At 46.3% G+C, this 15,937-nt stretch overlaps 1 protein-coding gene across 5 annotated transcripts in view; it reads left to right on the plus strand.

Moving 5' to 3' along the window:
• Positions 1-376: 376 nt before the first annotated feature.
• The window catches only part of ZNF704 (zinc finger protein 704), a 96,036-nt gene continuing 80,475 nt past the window's right edge, over positions 377-15,937 (plus strand). For 3 of the 5 annotated variants that reach the window (XR_011807435.1, XR_005263379.2, XM_038174708.2), the window contains exon 1: positions 608-949. Coding sequence is in view for 2 of the 5 variants with exons in the window: in XM_038174708.2 (XP_038030636.1) it covers positions 704-949 (246 nt within the window). In the remaining 3 variants the exon portion in view is untranslated. Of the gene's footprint in view, positions 503-603; positions 950-15,937 lie in introns of those variants that run through there. The other 2 variants (XM_038174710.2, XM_038174709.2) reach the window with 2 other exon arrangements.

Consider the following 15,937-nt stretch of genomic DNA (forward strand, 5'->3'; position numbering starts at 1 on the left):
ATATGGAGTTAGCGAGGTTTGCTTGCAGATGGAAAATCATGTATGTATGGCTCAGAAATGATGTGTAAATGAAGGCTCAAAACTTACTTTGAGAGAAAAGGTTAAAAAAAAACAAGTAACAAGCCTAAGGGTGACTAAAATCCTCAGGGGTGATAGTTCTGGCCGGCCCGCTTCAGAAGCAAGCTTCTCATCTTGGAGAAGGAAAAAAAAAAATAGAAGAAAATGCTTCTGCTGCTTTTTTTTTTCCTTTTCCCAAAAAGTTGTATTTTTTCTCTCCCCGCCGTTTTTGCAGCAGCCCGACCCTCCCCCCCCCCGGTCGGGAGGCCTCCTCCGGCGGGCCCGGGCCCGGCGGCCGCGGAGAGGAGGAGGAGGAGGAGGAGGAGGAGGAGGAGGAGAAGGAGGAGGAGGGGAGGAGGGGAGGGGGGGGCGGCGGTGCCGGTGCCGCACCCCTCGGCCTCCGCCTCGCCCTCGCCGCGGCCGGGCCCGGCGCGGAGCGGAGCAGGTGGGCGGCGGCGGGGAGGCCGGAGGAGGAGGAGGAGGAGGAGGAGGAGGGAGGGGAGAAAGGAGGGAGGGAGCGAGCAGGTGGGCGAGCGGCGGGGCGGCCACCGGCCCCCCCCCCCCCCCCGCCCCTCCATGGCCGCCGCCGCCCCCCGGTGAGCGCCGCCGCCCCCGGGGCTCGGTGCCGGTGCCGGGCGGAGGCGGGATGCAGGCGCGGCGCCTGGCCAAGCGCCCCAGCGTGGGCAGCCGGCGGCTGGGCTCCTGCGGGCCCCCCAAGGCCGAGAGCGGCTGGAGGCCGGCCCGCAGGGAGGGCTCGGCCGCGGCGGTGGAGGAGGAGGACGAGGACGAGGACGCGGCGGTGGTGGAGGTGGACGAGGAAGAGGAGGACGAGGAAGGCGGCGGTGGCGGTGCCGCCTCGGGCAGCCCCCCCCTCCGCGGCAAGGGCCCCAAGGTGCGTCCCGGGCGGCGGCGGCGGGGCCCTGGGCCGGGGTTGGGGCTCCGGGGGCGGCTCGGCACCGCCCGGCCCCGGCTCAACAAGTCCCGGACAAAGCGGCCGGGGCCACGGGGAGCCCCACCCGGGGGGTCCCGCAGCGGGTGCCGGGGTCCCGCGGGCACGGCCGTGGCGGGTAAGGGCTGAGCGTGGAGAATGAACACGCCCCGGAGTTGTAGCGGTGCCTCTCGGGCTCTGCTGGTTGTGGTGTTTGTTTGGGTTTGCAATCCGTGTGCTGACTCTTGCTGAACAGGAGGCGAGGAGAGGCCGTGCAGCGGAGCCGTGCAGCGGAGCCACGGGACCTTTGGATCGCGCCCCGCGTCCGCAGGGAGAAAGCAAAGCGCAGAGGGGAAGCGGCGGCAGCACCAGCTGGCCCCGAACAGCTTGGCTTCAGCAAGTTCGAGGCGGCAGTGCCAAGGCGAGCCCAGCCCAGCTTGGCCACCAGGCTCTCGGTGCCGCTGCCCGGCGTGCTGGGCTGCCAGACACGCTGTCTGACGCGTGGTCATGGCCCAGGTGTCCGAGCCGTGCTGCTGCAGCTCCCCGTGGTGCTGGGTGCTTGGGCACCGGGCATCAGCAGAGGTTTGGATGGAGGCAGCCCCTGCAGCGAGGGCAAAGGGCTTCTGATCAGCCCAGCAGGCCGAAACAGCGCTCAGCATGGTGACAGCCCGCACGAGGGCTCCCAGAGGGTGCCCTTCTCTTCATCAACCCTCAGCACGCTGTCAGTGTAGGTCAGGTACAGCGTACAAGTTGAGGTGGCTGTTACTTTTTTTTTTTTTTTTTTAAGTCTGTGTGTGCATATGAGAACATCACCCCTGCAGGTGGTTTCACCCCTGGAAAGTAAATCTCCTTCGTAGATGAGGTCACAGGAGCAGCGTGTGTTATGTGTAATAAACCCTCGAGCCCTCCACAGCACTGTGGTTCAGCAAGTAGGTGCAGGTATTTACTGCATATGCAAGGGTATTTCTAATAACTGTACCTGTATCTGTTTCTATATCTTGTGACCCACTCTGTTTTTGCTTTCAGTGCTTACACTTTTAAGTACTATAAGCTTGGAAAAATATTGCAATTTAATAATTTAAAGAAATTAAACTGTTTGCTTTTGGTACATCTCTTTAGAGACTGATGGTGTAGGAGTGCAGAAAGCTCAATCTAGGGGTTCTTTCAGACAGGTTTAAAGGAAGGGATTAAGTGGGAAAAGCAGGCATGCAGGGCACTGACCGCAGAACTGCGAGAGGATAATAGGCCTGTGCCCATGGTGAGTCAGACTGGATCCCAGGCAGACGGAGAGCTGGCGTGGGGTTGGGAGCATTTCCACCCCAGGAGCTAAGTGAGCTGGATGGGGATCTGCTGTGGAGGTGGGACATGGATTGTGATGGCATCTCCGGAACAGGAGACGTCCCAAAGAACTTTGGAACTCAATCAGAGTCGAAAGTGAGGTCGTTTGGGCCCTGTTCTTGCAGTATGCTTTTCTCAGAGCCTGAGAATTTGGTCCAGTAGTCAAAACGAACAGCACCTATGCCATCAGTTGTGTTTTCTCCAGTGGGAAGAAGTCCCCTGTGTGGTTGCACCGTGGTGGTCAGTTCCTGACCACCACTTTAAAGCGTGGGGAGAGATAGGTAGAAGTACTTTCCAGAGACAAATCTCACATCTCCGATTTCAGAAGTCTTGGAAAGAGAGAATAAATAGGGAGGGAGCAAGGGAGTGCTTCACTTTGTCACTGTGGCCACACCGTTATGCGAGAGGTGGAGGCTGGACGCTGAAGAGCACACGTTTTTTCCCCTCCCCTTTTCCCCTGCTGTTCCAACGTGATGCTGCACATAGCTGGTGGGTAGTGCAAGGACAGCCAGGGAAACCTTCGGCATCTGTAAAGCCTTGCCCAGAGCTGCTGGGATCTCTGATATTGTCAGATATGCCCGTTCGTATGTACTGGAAAAACAAGTAGTGCTGAGGTGCTGGTTGTACCAACTCATTTCACATGTGAAACTCTTCTGGTCTAACCCACAGTTTCTGCTTTGGCTGCATCTAGATTTACAGCCATTTGAAATCAGACGAGAAAGAAAAATAGCATAATTACCAATGCTTTGTCTCGTAGCATGGATTAATTTGCAGTCCTGTTCATTTCATCTTTTATATGGAGTTTCGGTGAATCCCAGCGGAATGCTTCCTGCTGATACTCCCGCTGCATCAGAACCTGTGTAATTAGTAAGACGGTGCTTTATTTTGTATGCTCATGGCAGTTTCACAAGTTCTTGTTTTTCCAAGCTTGAGTTGGAAAAGTGGTGGTCTGATGAGAAATCCTTCGGTGAGCAGCCCCCCTCCGCTGTGCCCTGTATGCTTCTTGGATGCTACGTGCTGTGTAGAGACCGCAAAGCAGTGTGCCTGGGTTGGTTCGGACACCATGAACAGCCGAATCTGTGCTCTGCTGGGCCTGCTTCACGCTGTGGGCACTGCTCTTTGTGGCGATACGAGAGGAAGAGGTGGACGGGCTCTGTCAGCCCCCAGCCAGCCCCGCTGCAACCACCGGAGCGCTGGGATTGAGGATTTGGGCTGGTATCACAAGTCTGTGTTTGTTAACTTGCCAAAGTGTCACCGTATTTTCTCTGCTGTTAAAATGGTAAGGGGCTTAGTGGCTTCTGCTTAGCCCACCTGCTTCACCTCCAGTTCTGTGCCCAGGCTCAAACTATGGAAACGGGGCATTTTGAACCCGTCCTGCTGCGGGGCTGCTCCCGCTCCTCCAGCATTATGTTTCCATGGGCTGTGCCCTTTGCCTTGCCGTAAGCACCTGTAAAATCATTCATTCTAGGTGTTGGGCTTGTGTGTGAGTACTTTTGTACTTCAGAAAGACGAATTTACTGCAAATGGAGTTGTTCCCCCAAATACGCAGCTCCCAGAATATGACACTGCAGGCGTATGAAAACTCACACCGGATAACCAGGATTTCAACTCCTTGCACACTGAGGTGCCCTCAGTTTGTCCCACCTTGCGATGTGGAAATTGCAGCAAGTGCAAAGTGCAGAGCACGGACAAGGCACTGATAAAGGGTCTAAGTGCGGGTGGCAGCTGTTGGTAGCAAACTAGATTAATCCAGTAAAAAGTGCGCTTTTGGTCATACTTTTTTTTTTTTTTGATGGAGACGTACATCCAATATGTGCAACGTAGAAGAATCTTCAGACTGTGTCTGGAAGCAATTAGTTGCCTCTAATTTGTTGCTTTGTTTCGCTTGGTTGAGCTCTTAGCTCCTTTTCTCTGCGCTCTTTCTAAAGCCAGGTATTAATTTATTGTCATCCTTTAAATCAAATTTCAGATTTACTGTTGGAATGGATTATAGTCACGCCTCAGGCAAAACAAACTTAATTTTTGCTTGATTAGTAAAGTGCTATTGAATTTAGCTTTCTTATGTCCTTACAACTATATTTTAACTGGCAATTTGCAAAGTGCAGAATTCAGCAAATACCAGATCCGCTTCGTGGTGGGGAGATATCAAGAACACTTTAGGAACTTGCCTACTAAGGGTAAACTGAAAAGTGCTCTCAGACTAGTAATGATAGTAACTACGAGTATTTTTAGAAGTGTCCCTATAACAGACCTGGTGTTGTGGTCTGGGAGCAGGACCCTGTTATACTGGGCTGTGTGGGGACCCAGAGCAAGCATAGTGCTACTCTACCTGCTCCTGTGAAGCTGAAGTGTGACACGAGGGAGAACAAATGGATGCTGTGGCAGCCCAGGAAGTTAAGACAATGTACAGCTATTCACATCAGCAGCTTAGCCATGGTTTTGCAAGAAAGTAAACATCATTTTTATCTTTCCAACTGCGTTCAGTTATCGACCTCGAGTGTGGAAACCTGGCAAGTGAAGTTGGTCTGGAAACTGCCCAAGTAAACTTGGGATTTTTTTCTTCCTTATTAAAAATTAAAAAAAAAAAAAAGTTTGTACATAGTATGGCTTAGTGGAGGCAGAGGTGGGGGTGGTGAGATCGTAAGATTATTTTTTTTTTTTCCCTGAATCTCCCATAATAAAGAATGAATGAGAGTAATTTGCTGGGGGGTTTTGATGTGGCTTATTTTTTTGTTGTTGGTTGGACACGGACCAAGGGTAACTACTCTGGCCTTACAAGGAGCTGTATTAGAAAACTGTAATTATGGGAGACTAAGGAGGTGTAGCGGAGCTGCTAGCAGGTTGGATCCCTGCTTGCTGGATTGGTTTCACGCCGGCTGAGCTCGGCTCAGAGCGATCCTGTAGCTGCCCTTCATACACGGTTTGTACCAGAGGGCAGGTGTGTGCTGCTCCATCCTTTTCCCTCTGAAAACTCCACACTGGAAAAGGGCTTTTCATGGTCCGGCCATCGATCTGTGTGATCGAAGGCTCCCCACTGTTCGAGCAGGATCTCTATCCCTCTGAGAGCATTGTAGAGATCTGAAGGGACTGGGGCAATAAACCCATGCCCCAAACCATGCAGCCCGGCCGTATCAAAGCGGGGTTTTGCTGCTCGGGCAGTCAGGAGCATGCTGGTCCTGGCTGGTGTCCACTCTGCAAATCCTGCTGCGGATTGAGCAATGATGGGTTTATTTATTTTTTCTCAGAGTAAGAGTGCCCGTTGGCTTTCCCATCATTACCCTTGAGTATTTGTAATGCTTTCAAGTGATTTATTGAAGAATTTATTCCTAAAAATAGCCAGCAGCTTGGCCATTCCTATTGCTCGAGGTCAGCCAAAAGAGTACAGAAGGATGGTAGGCAAAGAGAGAGACTGTAATTAGTGTTTTTGTTTATTTGTAAAGATTGAACAGGAAGTACAGAGCGAACGAAAAGCGGGCATTAACTTGTGTGGTGTTCAGCTCAGACGTCGTGGAGCAGTGTTGGTGATGTGGGAGCCCAGTGCCACCCGCCCCGACCAGCAGCCCGCTCACTTTCACCACTCTGGAGACTGGCCAGGCTCCCCAATCTGAAACGAGAGCCGCGGTGACGTTCGCCTCATTGTGTTAAGAAGTACGTGTGTGGGTGGTATTTGTTGTCTGACAACAAAACTAATGAAGACAGGAAACGGAACAGCTCCTGTTGCCTGAACTTTGGATAAAAATACAGATCTTTTTATTACGGATTTCACAAAAGATAGAGTCGAACTTCCATAAAATCCTGACCCAGCTGAAGTTGATGGAAAAATGTCTTTAGTTCAAGCAGATTTGGCATTTCAACCTAATTACCTAACCACAGGTGTGCATCCATTGGCCTCCTAAAAACCTTTCTGCAGCAGTCCATTCATCTTTAAGGATTGCTTCAGACTACAGGAGGCAGCTGCCATCACTGGGCACAGAACCAGAGAAGGTAAAACGCCTTGGTGATTAGATACCGAAGTGAGAAATTACATAGCTCATCATTTTACCATCTTGAACGTGTTTTTTAATGCAGTGGATAAAAGGTTACTCGGACTTTAGGTAGACGTTGCAATTATGATGAGTAGTTTCAAGATTGTATGGTTACTTAGAAAATTTTCTGCTTCAGCAGAAGTGGCTAATGCCTCCATCGTTCTGACATAGAGAACAATTTGCATGATAACTTTATGTAGGTTAGACTTTGTAAATTTGGTGAGATAAAGGTTTGGGCCAACGTGATCTTTTGTACATCCGTGCCTATGCCTCTGAAATGGCCAGAAGAACTGTGTTTAAATTGAACATACTGGATCCCATATTTCTTAACAAGTCTCTTTTTTATGTAGTTATGAGTAATGTAAGTACTGTATGAGGCAAAAATCTGAAACGACTTTTTTACTACTGTAAAACACTTCTAAAGAGAGCACTGTGGTGCAGATCTTGCTGCTCGTACTGCCTGGGTGAGTGGTGGCTCCTCAGCGCCTCGTGGTTCACAGGGCTGCGGGAGGTGGCGCAGAGCTGTGTGGAAAAAGGAAAGTTAATAAGGGTAAAATTGTAGTTGCCAAGGGTTTAGAGTGATCTTTTTCTTCAAAATTCATGGCCAGTGGTGTTGTATGCAGGTGTCCTTCCGTTGGCAGGGCGGGAGGAGAGCAGCTTCTTCTGCCGGCCTTCCTCTTGCCCCTTCCCCCTCAGTGGGAGCAGCAGTGCTCAGGCCCTGCTGCCCAAAAAGCTGGGTAAAACTGGGTGCTGTTTGAGGAGCCATGGCGAGCTGTTTGGTTTCATCAGCACAATAAGGGGTAAAGTGTCCCCTTCCCATCTTTCCTTTGTTTCTTTCCTCCCAGCAGTGCACTGGTGGCCTTGGTGCAGGCTTTGGTGGGCTGCCATAACTCACCCAAACAGAGGGAAACGAGTGCAGTGAAGAGCCTGTAGGCTTCTGGTGGGGACAGTGGCTCAGGCAGGGGCTTGCCAAATATCTTTATGTTCCTTTATGAGGAAAAGAAAAGCAAGAGAAGGGAGCGGGTCTTCACCCTTTGAGGACAGCATCCACTTGACTGGGTGGGCTGTGTGTGGGATTTGGGGCTAGGTTGTCCTTCGTGCTCTTGGTGAAGGCTCTTCTCCCCTCAGACACTTTGTTGTGTCCATCTGCTTTGCCAGGGGCTGGTTTCTAGAGTGGCTGAGGAAGCGAGGGTCACTTCTTGCCTCTGCGTGTTTCTGCTTGTGCTGTTCCCTTGCCTCCAGGGATAATGCGATGAAACTCTGTGATACCACTCCTCTGCGTAGTCAGGCCCCAAAATAAACTCCACTGTTGGCGCCTCTCCCACTCAGCAGGAAAACTGGCAATGTTTTTGTCTGGAGCCAAACATAGCTTTGGGAGAACCTGTAAACTGGTGGCAGTGCTCCTTACGTGTTGATCTCCTCTGGAGGAGCAGGCTTTCTGCTTCCCGGCTGGAGCTGAGCTAGAGGAGACAAGGACGTGTCCGTAGCACTGAGGCAGTATCTCCTCCACAGATCAGCACCAACCCTTGAAGCTTTTCTCCACAGTATCTGTTTCATTCAGAAATTGGATACATCTGAAATCCCATCGTAAATAATCATAATAATTAGGAAAAAAGCCCCTTTTTTCCGCAAAGATGCTTAGGAAAATGGATTAAACATTCACACCCTTTTAAGGGATCTGTGATCTCCAGTCTCTCGTCTTGGCTGGCTGCTTCCAAACTCAGGCAATCGCTTCTGACCTTAGAAGATTTGTACCTCTCTGTACCTTACTTGCAAGAGATCTTGCAAACGAGGCTAATCTTTCCTCTTCCTCACACTCACTCTCCGTCTCAGTCCAGGCAGAGAAGAGCTTTCAGATGCAGATGAACAAGGCTGGCCCGAGGAGCCAGTGAGGCAGCCTTCCCAAAATCTTTCTGCTATGCATGGAAAGTTTCCCCTGCCTCTCAGATGCTTTGATTTTGGGAGCTCTGCTTGCTTAATCCTGAACGACGGTATCGAAGAAGCGGTGGTATTTCTCCATCCTGCTTTGAACCACTTTCTTACTTGTCCCAAACCACTGGAAAATGGAAAGAGAAGCTGAGCTTCTCATACACCTTCAGCAGTGGCCTTGAAATACTTGAAATCAAGGATTAATGTAGATTCCTTGATTGAAATGTTTTATTTACACATGAAATTTGGCAAATACCCCTTACAGAGTCCATACCCAAGGCTCTGTTAAACTACTTGGAGCTAAAGCTGTAGTGTACAACTTAATGTAGACGGAACCAAACTCAGGGTCAGCAGAGACACCAGATACTTGTCTGTTAGCTTCTAAGACCCTCTTTACATCTCTTACAGTAGAAAAAAATCATTGTTTCAGGAGAAATCGATGTCCACAGGACAAATAGCTTTCACAGAATAATGCTTGCAGATGTTCACAGAAACTACCTTGGTGTGAGGTTTCAAACCTTCAGCCACTGCGATAGGAACGCCTGATTTGATGGCACTCAGTAATTACAGCTTGCGATTACAGCTAGCCCCATAATAGAAAGGAGAGAGAAAAAGCTTGTAGCTTAATGAATTTGTTCTCTACCGTGTTAACACACTCATTTTTAGCTCCCATTTTTTTCAAGCTTTCCTAGGGATGGACAGACAGACCCAGGTGCACCCTGTTCTTCTCTCCTCTCCTGCTCCATGACCAGCCCGGTGGCACGTTGTCAGTCCCTCTCCCGTCTGGTGTCCGGGGGCAGAAAGCACGTAATGTCTCACGGGGACCTCCGACTCGCAGAGCCAGGCACGTATGCCACCTCGGGGAAACGTGATAATTGGCTTAGTTAATTTTAAACTCGCCATTTGGGAAACCAATAATTGGGAAAGCAATTATGGCTTCCCATTCTGGGCCAACCAAGCCCTTTTTAATTTGCGTCCGGTGGAAAGCCGAGTGTTTGACGGTGAGCGGGCTTAGCAGAGCTTAACGTGCAGTAACAGGATTGCTGAGTGAAAAATGAACCTGTCCTGCAAATACAGTCCTCTCCTTTCCTTCTGCGCAAGGTTTTCCAAACCAGCTTCTTAATTTTTAGGTGTCTAGAGGCAAATTGCTTTTCCTTCTTTTGTTTAAGAAAACGAAGATGGGACTCAAGGGCCTCTGCTGAGATCCTTCCAAGGACTTCTGTGTGCGGTGGCTGTCTTCCAGAGAGGTCCAGGCTGGAAAGAGCCTCAATCCATTTGACCCTAGTAATCCACTTGTGTTCATAGAATATCCAAAATACTGAGCACTGAGGTTTTGTGCTTGTTTGTTTCAGATTTAAACATTGCAAACAAATTGTGAAGACGCACGCACTCGATAGTTGGTATTAATACTTGGTGGTTGTTACTAATTGGTGTGTGACTATCTTAGAAGTGATGTCGTGTGTACTTTTCTGTAAGAAATTTATGGCCCCATTTAGAATGGGAGAGGAAGTTGCCAAATCTTCTTTCATGACTTTGTCCCTTTGTTTCTGTGACAGAGGGACAAAAGGCTGTAATGTCTCTGGATTATTTGTTTTTAGAACTGAAAATGGTGTACGGGAAGGGCCATTGATTGCTGGTTGTTCAAGACCAGGTTGGATGAGGCCCTGAGCAACCTGATCTAGTGGGTGGCGTCCCTGCCTATGGCAGGTGGTTAGAACTAGGTGGTCTTTGAGGTCCCTTCCAACCCCAACCATTCTGTGATTCTATCTTATTAATACGTCTTTATCCAGTTTTAATACTGCTTGTGCTTCCTGTGTCAGTTATTGCTGAATTTCAGACATTGCAAACTGATGGTCCTTCCCTCAGGGTGAAGGGATAGAAACTTCTTGCTGACTCCAGTTCTTGCTGCCAGTGCCATATTGTGTATCCACACAACGTAAATCTTTAGATTCACATTTTAATGTTTAGAAAATACATTCTCATAACACTTTTGTATATTCAGGCAAATGGTGAAGATACAGACTTCATCCTACCCAGGTTGAAACTGAATACTACGGTCACACTGATGTATTGGAAAAAATACATACGGTGACCTTAAAATGCATTATCTTAGGTATAGTTAGAGAGAAACAGTTTACAAATGCTTGCAGTGGTTAGATTGACAAGGTTTATGTGTAATGAGCAATAGCTGGTGAAGCAAGTAATTAAATGCAAAGTATACTCCAAAATGTAATAATACATTGAAATTCAAGGCAGATTATTTCCAAGCATCATTACAAGAAACTGTCTTATCTCTTTGTATTCCTGTATGAATAGAGATTTCTGGTGAAATAGGAGTTCAGTTTGTACAATGTGTTCTTTCCTTCCGGTGAGAAGGCAGTTTGGGGATGACAGAAATGAGATCCTGCTTACATAAAGCACACTGCCAAAGGAACTCCAACTGCAAATAGTGTATGAAATAGGAAGAATAAACCAAAGCCTTTGTCCTTTTGGGGATTTAATTTAAATATTTTTTACTTGTATGATGTTATCTTGGTAGTAAGTTCAGTGTTTCTCATTGCTGCTTATTCTGTTTTGCTGTGAACTCTACTTCTGATTTCTTTCTTGTACTGAAAAATGGATAGGCTTATCGCTGTCCCTAGAACATAGCCGGCTGTTCAGGCTGTGCCTGAAAATAGGCTTGAAAAAAAAAAACACAAGAAATGATCTCTTACTTTGGCTGAATGTATATCATGTTAAATATATTAATTTCATTATTATTATTTGCCCTTTCTATTAGTATTGCTAGGTTGAAATACATTGATTCCTCCTTCCTTTCTGCCCTTGAACTGTGTATTTGTTCAGTGATAGATCAAAATTGGTAAAGTCATGTTTTTAAAAAAAAAACAAACAGTGACTTGTGGTTTCTTACCAGATGGAAGTTGGCAGTCCCTAACACATATCATCTTTGCATTTATTACAGGAATTAGAAGAGACAAAAGTCAGAATGGGAAAATTACCTGTGAAATACAACAGAGTCGTGTGGCAGGTGGGATGGTACTAAGCCATCCAGTGGCTATTGGTGTGTTTACTAGTAAGGTGAGGGGGAGGGTTGATGAAATTAGACCAACTAATTGCATAATAAATCAGACAGAAATCCAAAATCCTCATCTTGAACTGTGTCTTCTTTAACAGCTATATAGTGTTGATACTGTACGTAAGCCAAGTGCTCACAATTAAGTTAAAATATTTATCTGTCAACAATGGAAATTTATCCAGAATGGGAGCAGAGTGACTGTTGGTGTGTGTTTTGTTTTGTATTTTAATGAAATCCTTCCTAATTTGGAAAGCAGCCAGGGTGTTTTATTAGGGATCTTGTTTTGAGGTGACACTGGGGCAGAATCCAATTACAGTGACCTTGAGTTGAAATGCTGGAAGTCTGACTTTATGGGTTGAGGGAGAAAAGGAAGTTTGTATGAAAATGGAAGCGTGGCAATGGCATGAGGAATATTAAGATAAGGTGTTGTGTGTCTTTTTTTTTTTTTTTTTTTAAACGCTAGTTTCCCAAAGCATATTCCCATTGGCATTTTTTTATAGGGAGTTTTGGACGCAGTCAATATTTATTTATTCCCCACCCTCATCATAAAATAATTTTGTAATGTTTCTAGAGCTACTTTTTGTAGTAAAATGAGCTCTTTTATTTGGCAACAGAAAAAAAAAAAAAAAGGTGCAATGGCACAAGTAGACCATAGTAGCAAGATTATTTAATTTACCCAGGCCTCTAGGATTTGAGCTGTGCAGAGAGGGGACTTGCTTGGACATCTTAGTCCTTCCAGAGTCCCAGCAGACACATGAGGACAAATGAGAGTTAGCTTCTGATTGCTGGGTGGCTGCTCGGCAGCCCATGTGTGTGGCCACATCTTCAGCTGGCATGAATCAGCACAGCTTCACAGAGGTTGGATCATAGAATAATTAGGGTTGGAAAAGACCTCCAGGATCATCTAGTCCAACCACCACCCTACCACCAATGTCACCCACTAAACTGTGTCCCTAAGCACCACGTCCAACCTTTCCTTGATCACCCCCAGGGATGGTGACTCCACCACCTCCCTGGGCAACCCGCAACCCAAACCAATGCCTGACTGCTCTTACTGAAAAGAAATTTCTCTGAATTTCCAACTTGGATGAGCAGTGCTCAGTGCTGGGTGGCCACGCTCTTCTCACTCCATCCCATCGCACTGAGTGATGTCCGGCCCCTTGTTGGTGAATGAGCTCCTATCTGAAATGAACTAACTTCAGTTTTTAAGCAGCAATACACGAAAAGCGAGGGAAGATGCTAAAAGCCCCATGGGGTTGTACTTGAGGTGGCGTGTATAGTCTGCCAAACTGAAGTCACTCAGTTTGGTTGTAAATAAAAGATGGGTCTCCTTTTTCTAGTGCTAGTCCTGGTAATCTTTTAGCTGTAATATTGAGTATTATACTACTTTAGTTAAAAATAATGAATCAAGAAAGAACTTAAAAACCTCGACCAAAGTACCATCTTGGCAACTTCATAACAGAAACTAAAACTCTTTCCACTTTGCGTTTAGCAAAGTTTCTGCTCAAAAACCAAAGCATAAAAAGCTACTTTCAGTTTTCGTGGGAAGATCACCAAGCTGCCTAGCTGCAGCAGCACCTGCTTCTGGCTTGTTGGAGCGTGGCTGCCACAATCCCGATCTGCTGACCTCAGAGAGGGGGAGGATTGCAGACTGAATGAAGGGAGGAGGCTCTGTGGCCTCCTGCTTCATGTCTCTGAAGAAGTTTGTGGAAATGTTCATGCTATTTGTTGTTGAAAACGCAAGGGAGAAGGAGTAGGAGGGCCAGTATTTGTTGCAAAACAGCAAGAAGAGTAAAGGAGCAGGACCCAAAGGACATGCGAGTGCCAGAGCGGAGCTGCAGGGAGGAGGCTACAGGTAACATTGAGCTGTCATTTCCACACGTATCAACAGTTTCACGTGCCCAACCACCGCAGGAGGGAAGTTGTCAGAAGGAGGTGATGATAACTGCAGATAGAGACAAGGTTAGATTAAAATGTGCAGATTGCTTCTAACTCGTAGTTTTGTACCCGAGCTTCCAAGCAATGTCAGTTGCCAGAGGGCAGGTTGCAAGCACTTAGCTAAAAGCAAGCTGAAGGTTACTGATGTCTTGAGGGCAAAAATATGCAATGAATTACATAGAAAAGCAGTTACCCTAGCATAAAATGGCTTGTATGAGTGATAATTAGTTGTGTGTATGGAAAAACTGCAAGTTCTTATCAGCCATTGATACCGGAGGCAATAAGGTGGCAAGTACTAAGGTATGATGACAAGAAAAGCCAAACCATTAGCAAACAAGGTAATCAGGTGGTTTAACAACTGCTTTGTAAGGTGTCAGAAGTAAGCTGGAATAAGTTGATGGAACCGTGTTAGTGTACAGCTGTCAGTGAGGCGCTATCTGCTTATGCCAGACCTTCCAGTAAGTTTTTGCTGAAACGCGTTGCGGCTTTACAGAACCACCAAAAGCCTTGAAATGGTTAAAAGGCTACGAGGGATCCATGGAAAAAATCTTTCTGGTAAGATATAGCAGAATAGTTAACTTACCTGGAAAGCTGCATTAGCAATTGGCAGTGGTATCTCAGAACTGTGAATAATTGTGAAGCAGAACTTGAGGGCAGAGTAGTCCCAATGGTTAATCAATGGATTTACTGAAAAGTGAGGAACTTGATCAGTCAAATTGCTAGTGGCACTTGGTGCTCCCACATCCATGTCTGCTCATGTAGTGGTTGGATTTCTGTAAAAAGCTCAGGTACCACATAGGCAGGTGTCTCAAGTGGAAGTGATTCTTATAGACACGAATGAGTTAAAGACAAAAACCTGTCTGCAGGGCAGGAGAGAGTTATCAGACAGTGGCTACCGAGATAAAGTCTTGTCTTTCTGTTATCACCACCTATTTTTAAAGCAGAAAAGATTCTTTATCTGAAATCACCGTCAAGGGGATGTTTAAAAAGATGTTAATCATTTTTTTTCAAGTATCTGTTGAAAACAGAATAAGCATTAGTTTTGGTCTTCTGCCATTTCTGGCCATTTAACCAGCGGACCTGAACTGTTTGGCAGCAGCTCTGCAACCTTCGGAATATTTGCCTCTGTGGTTTTTGTCATTTTTTCACTTTCACATGCTTGGATAGGTTTGGGTATTTATTACAGCATATTGACATATGAAAAACAAACCATTATTTGAATATGTTTGAACTGCATATGAATAATTTTCATATATATATGTATATATATATGAATAGACAATCTGGTATCACAGTACAAGTATTCTGCTTTTTGCTTTGGACTTTATTTGTCCAACCGCTAAATTAGTCTGAGTCTGCAAGTCTGCAACCTTTTGTGCTCACTAGGTCTGTAAAGTAAACTTACAAATGTGTGACAGTATATTTGCTGACAACAAATAAGACATAATAGTTCCATGTGTTGAAAAAAAATCCTTTGAAATCATGAATTTATTGGGTAATAATCCTGATGAGTAGTGTGTTCAGTCTGGAATCGGAGGGTAGGTAAGAGGGGAATCTGCCTGAGAGAAAGAAGACAGTGGGATTCACGTTTTTATACATACCTTCATTTGGCTTTGTCTGATGTCTAGGGGCCTGATAGTGGAACCTGGGTGTTCTCAAGCATTTTTTTTTCTTTAGTGCCTCACTTCTAAGGTAACTTTGATGCAAATGGAAGGCACCTCAGCATCCGTTAAAATCCTCAGAACAGGACTTAGTGTAAGTCTAAGTTTTCTGAAAATAATCATTAAATCATAATTAAATTTATATTGTTTATGTCTTCGCTTAATTTTGTGTGATCACATGCTGACTGTTTTGTCTTCCAGGCAAATTTTCTTGGTAATGTGTCATCTGTTTGTGTGTGAAGAAGTGTAAAATGACTAATTCTTTCTACTATTTACATTCATAAAGCAACAATTCCAGCTTTGTTCTTGAAGCAACTGCCAAAAGCCCTTCCATGGAAACATGAGAATGAGAGACATTAAATCATCGGTCCTAAGTATTTGTGTGTTAGTGGTGACATAGGCTTTGCATAATGTAACAAAATTACCTTGACAAGATTGTCTTTCCTGTGAATTTAGGATAGCTTGCACCATTGTTACACCTGCTAAGGTCTGGAAGTTATAAATAGATTTGTGGGGAGAATATATTCTTGCTTATGTATAGATGTCAGTATTCATTACATCTGCAGTATTTTTTTTGAACACAATGAAAAGAAGGAGTAAGGTGGGAGAATTTACACAGCTTATTCATGTTGTTGGTACCTGAGGGTAGCACGTTCTGGATTTCTTCACTGTAAAGCTCAGCAGTAGTTTACAGGAGTCTAAAAATCCAGGTTGTGGGTCTCAGGGGATGTCTGGGTTTCTCTGGGGCAGTTCATGTGCTCTGGAAGCGCGTCTGTTCAAGCCAGGCATTTCTGCTAGCTGTCTTCTGCTGGGGGCTGTCAACCTTCAGGGCCTTCTCTGGGGCTTCCAGCAAGTAGGTGGTTGAGGCTCCTGATATTAAAAGCACAGACACCTAGAAATAATACATGAGCTTCTGGTTAGCCCTGTCATGTCCTCATGTGGTCATACAGGCACGAGGATGTTAGCAGGCTGAGGGGCTCACCCA

This window comes from Anas platyrhynchos, chromosome 2 (assembly GCF_047663525.1).
Source record: "Anas platyrhynchos isolate ZD024472 breed Pekin duck chromosome 2, IASCAAS_PekinDuck_T2T, whole genome shotgun sequence".
Classification (NCBI taxonomy): domain Eukaryota; kingdom Metazoa; phylum Chordata; class Aves; order Anseriformes; family Anatidae; genus Anas; species Anas platyrhynchos.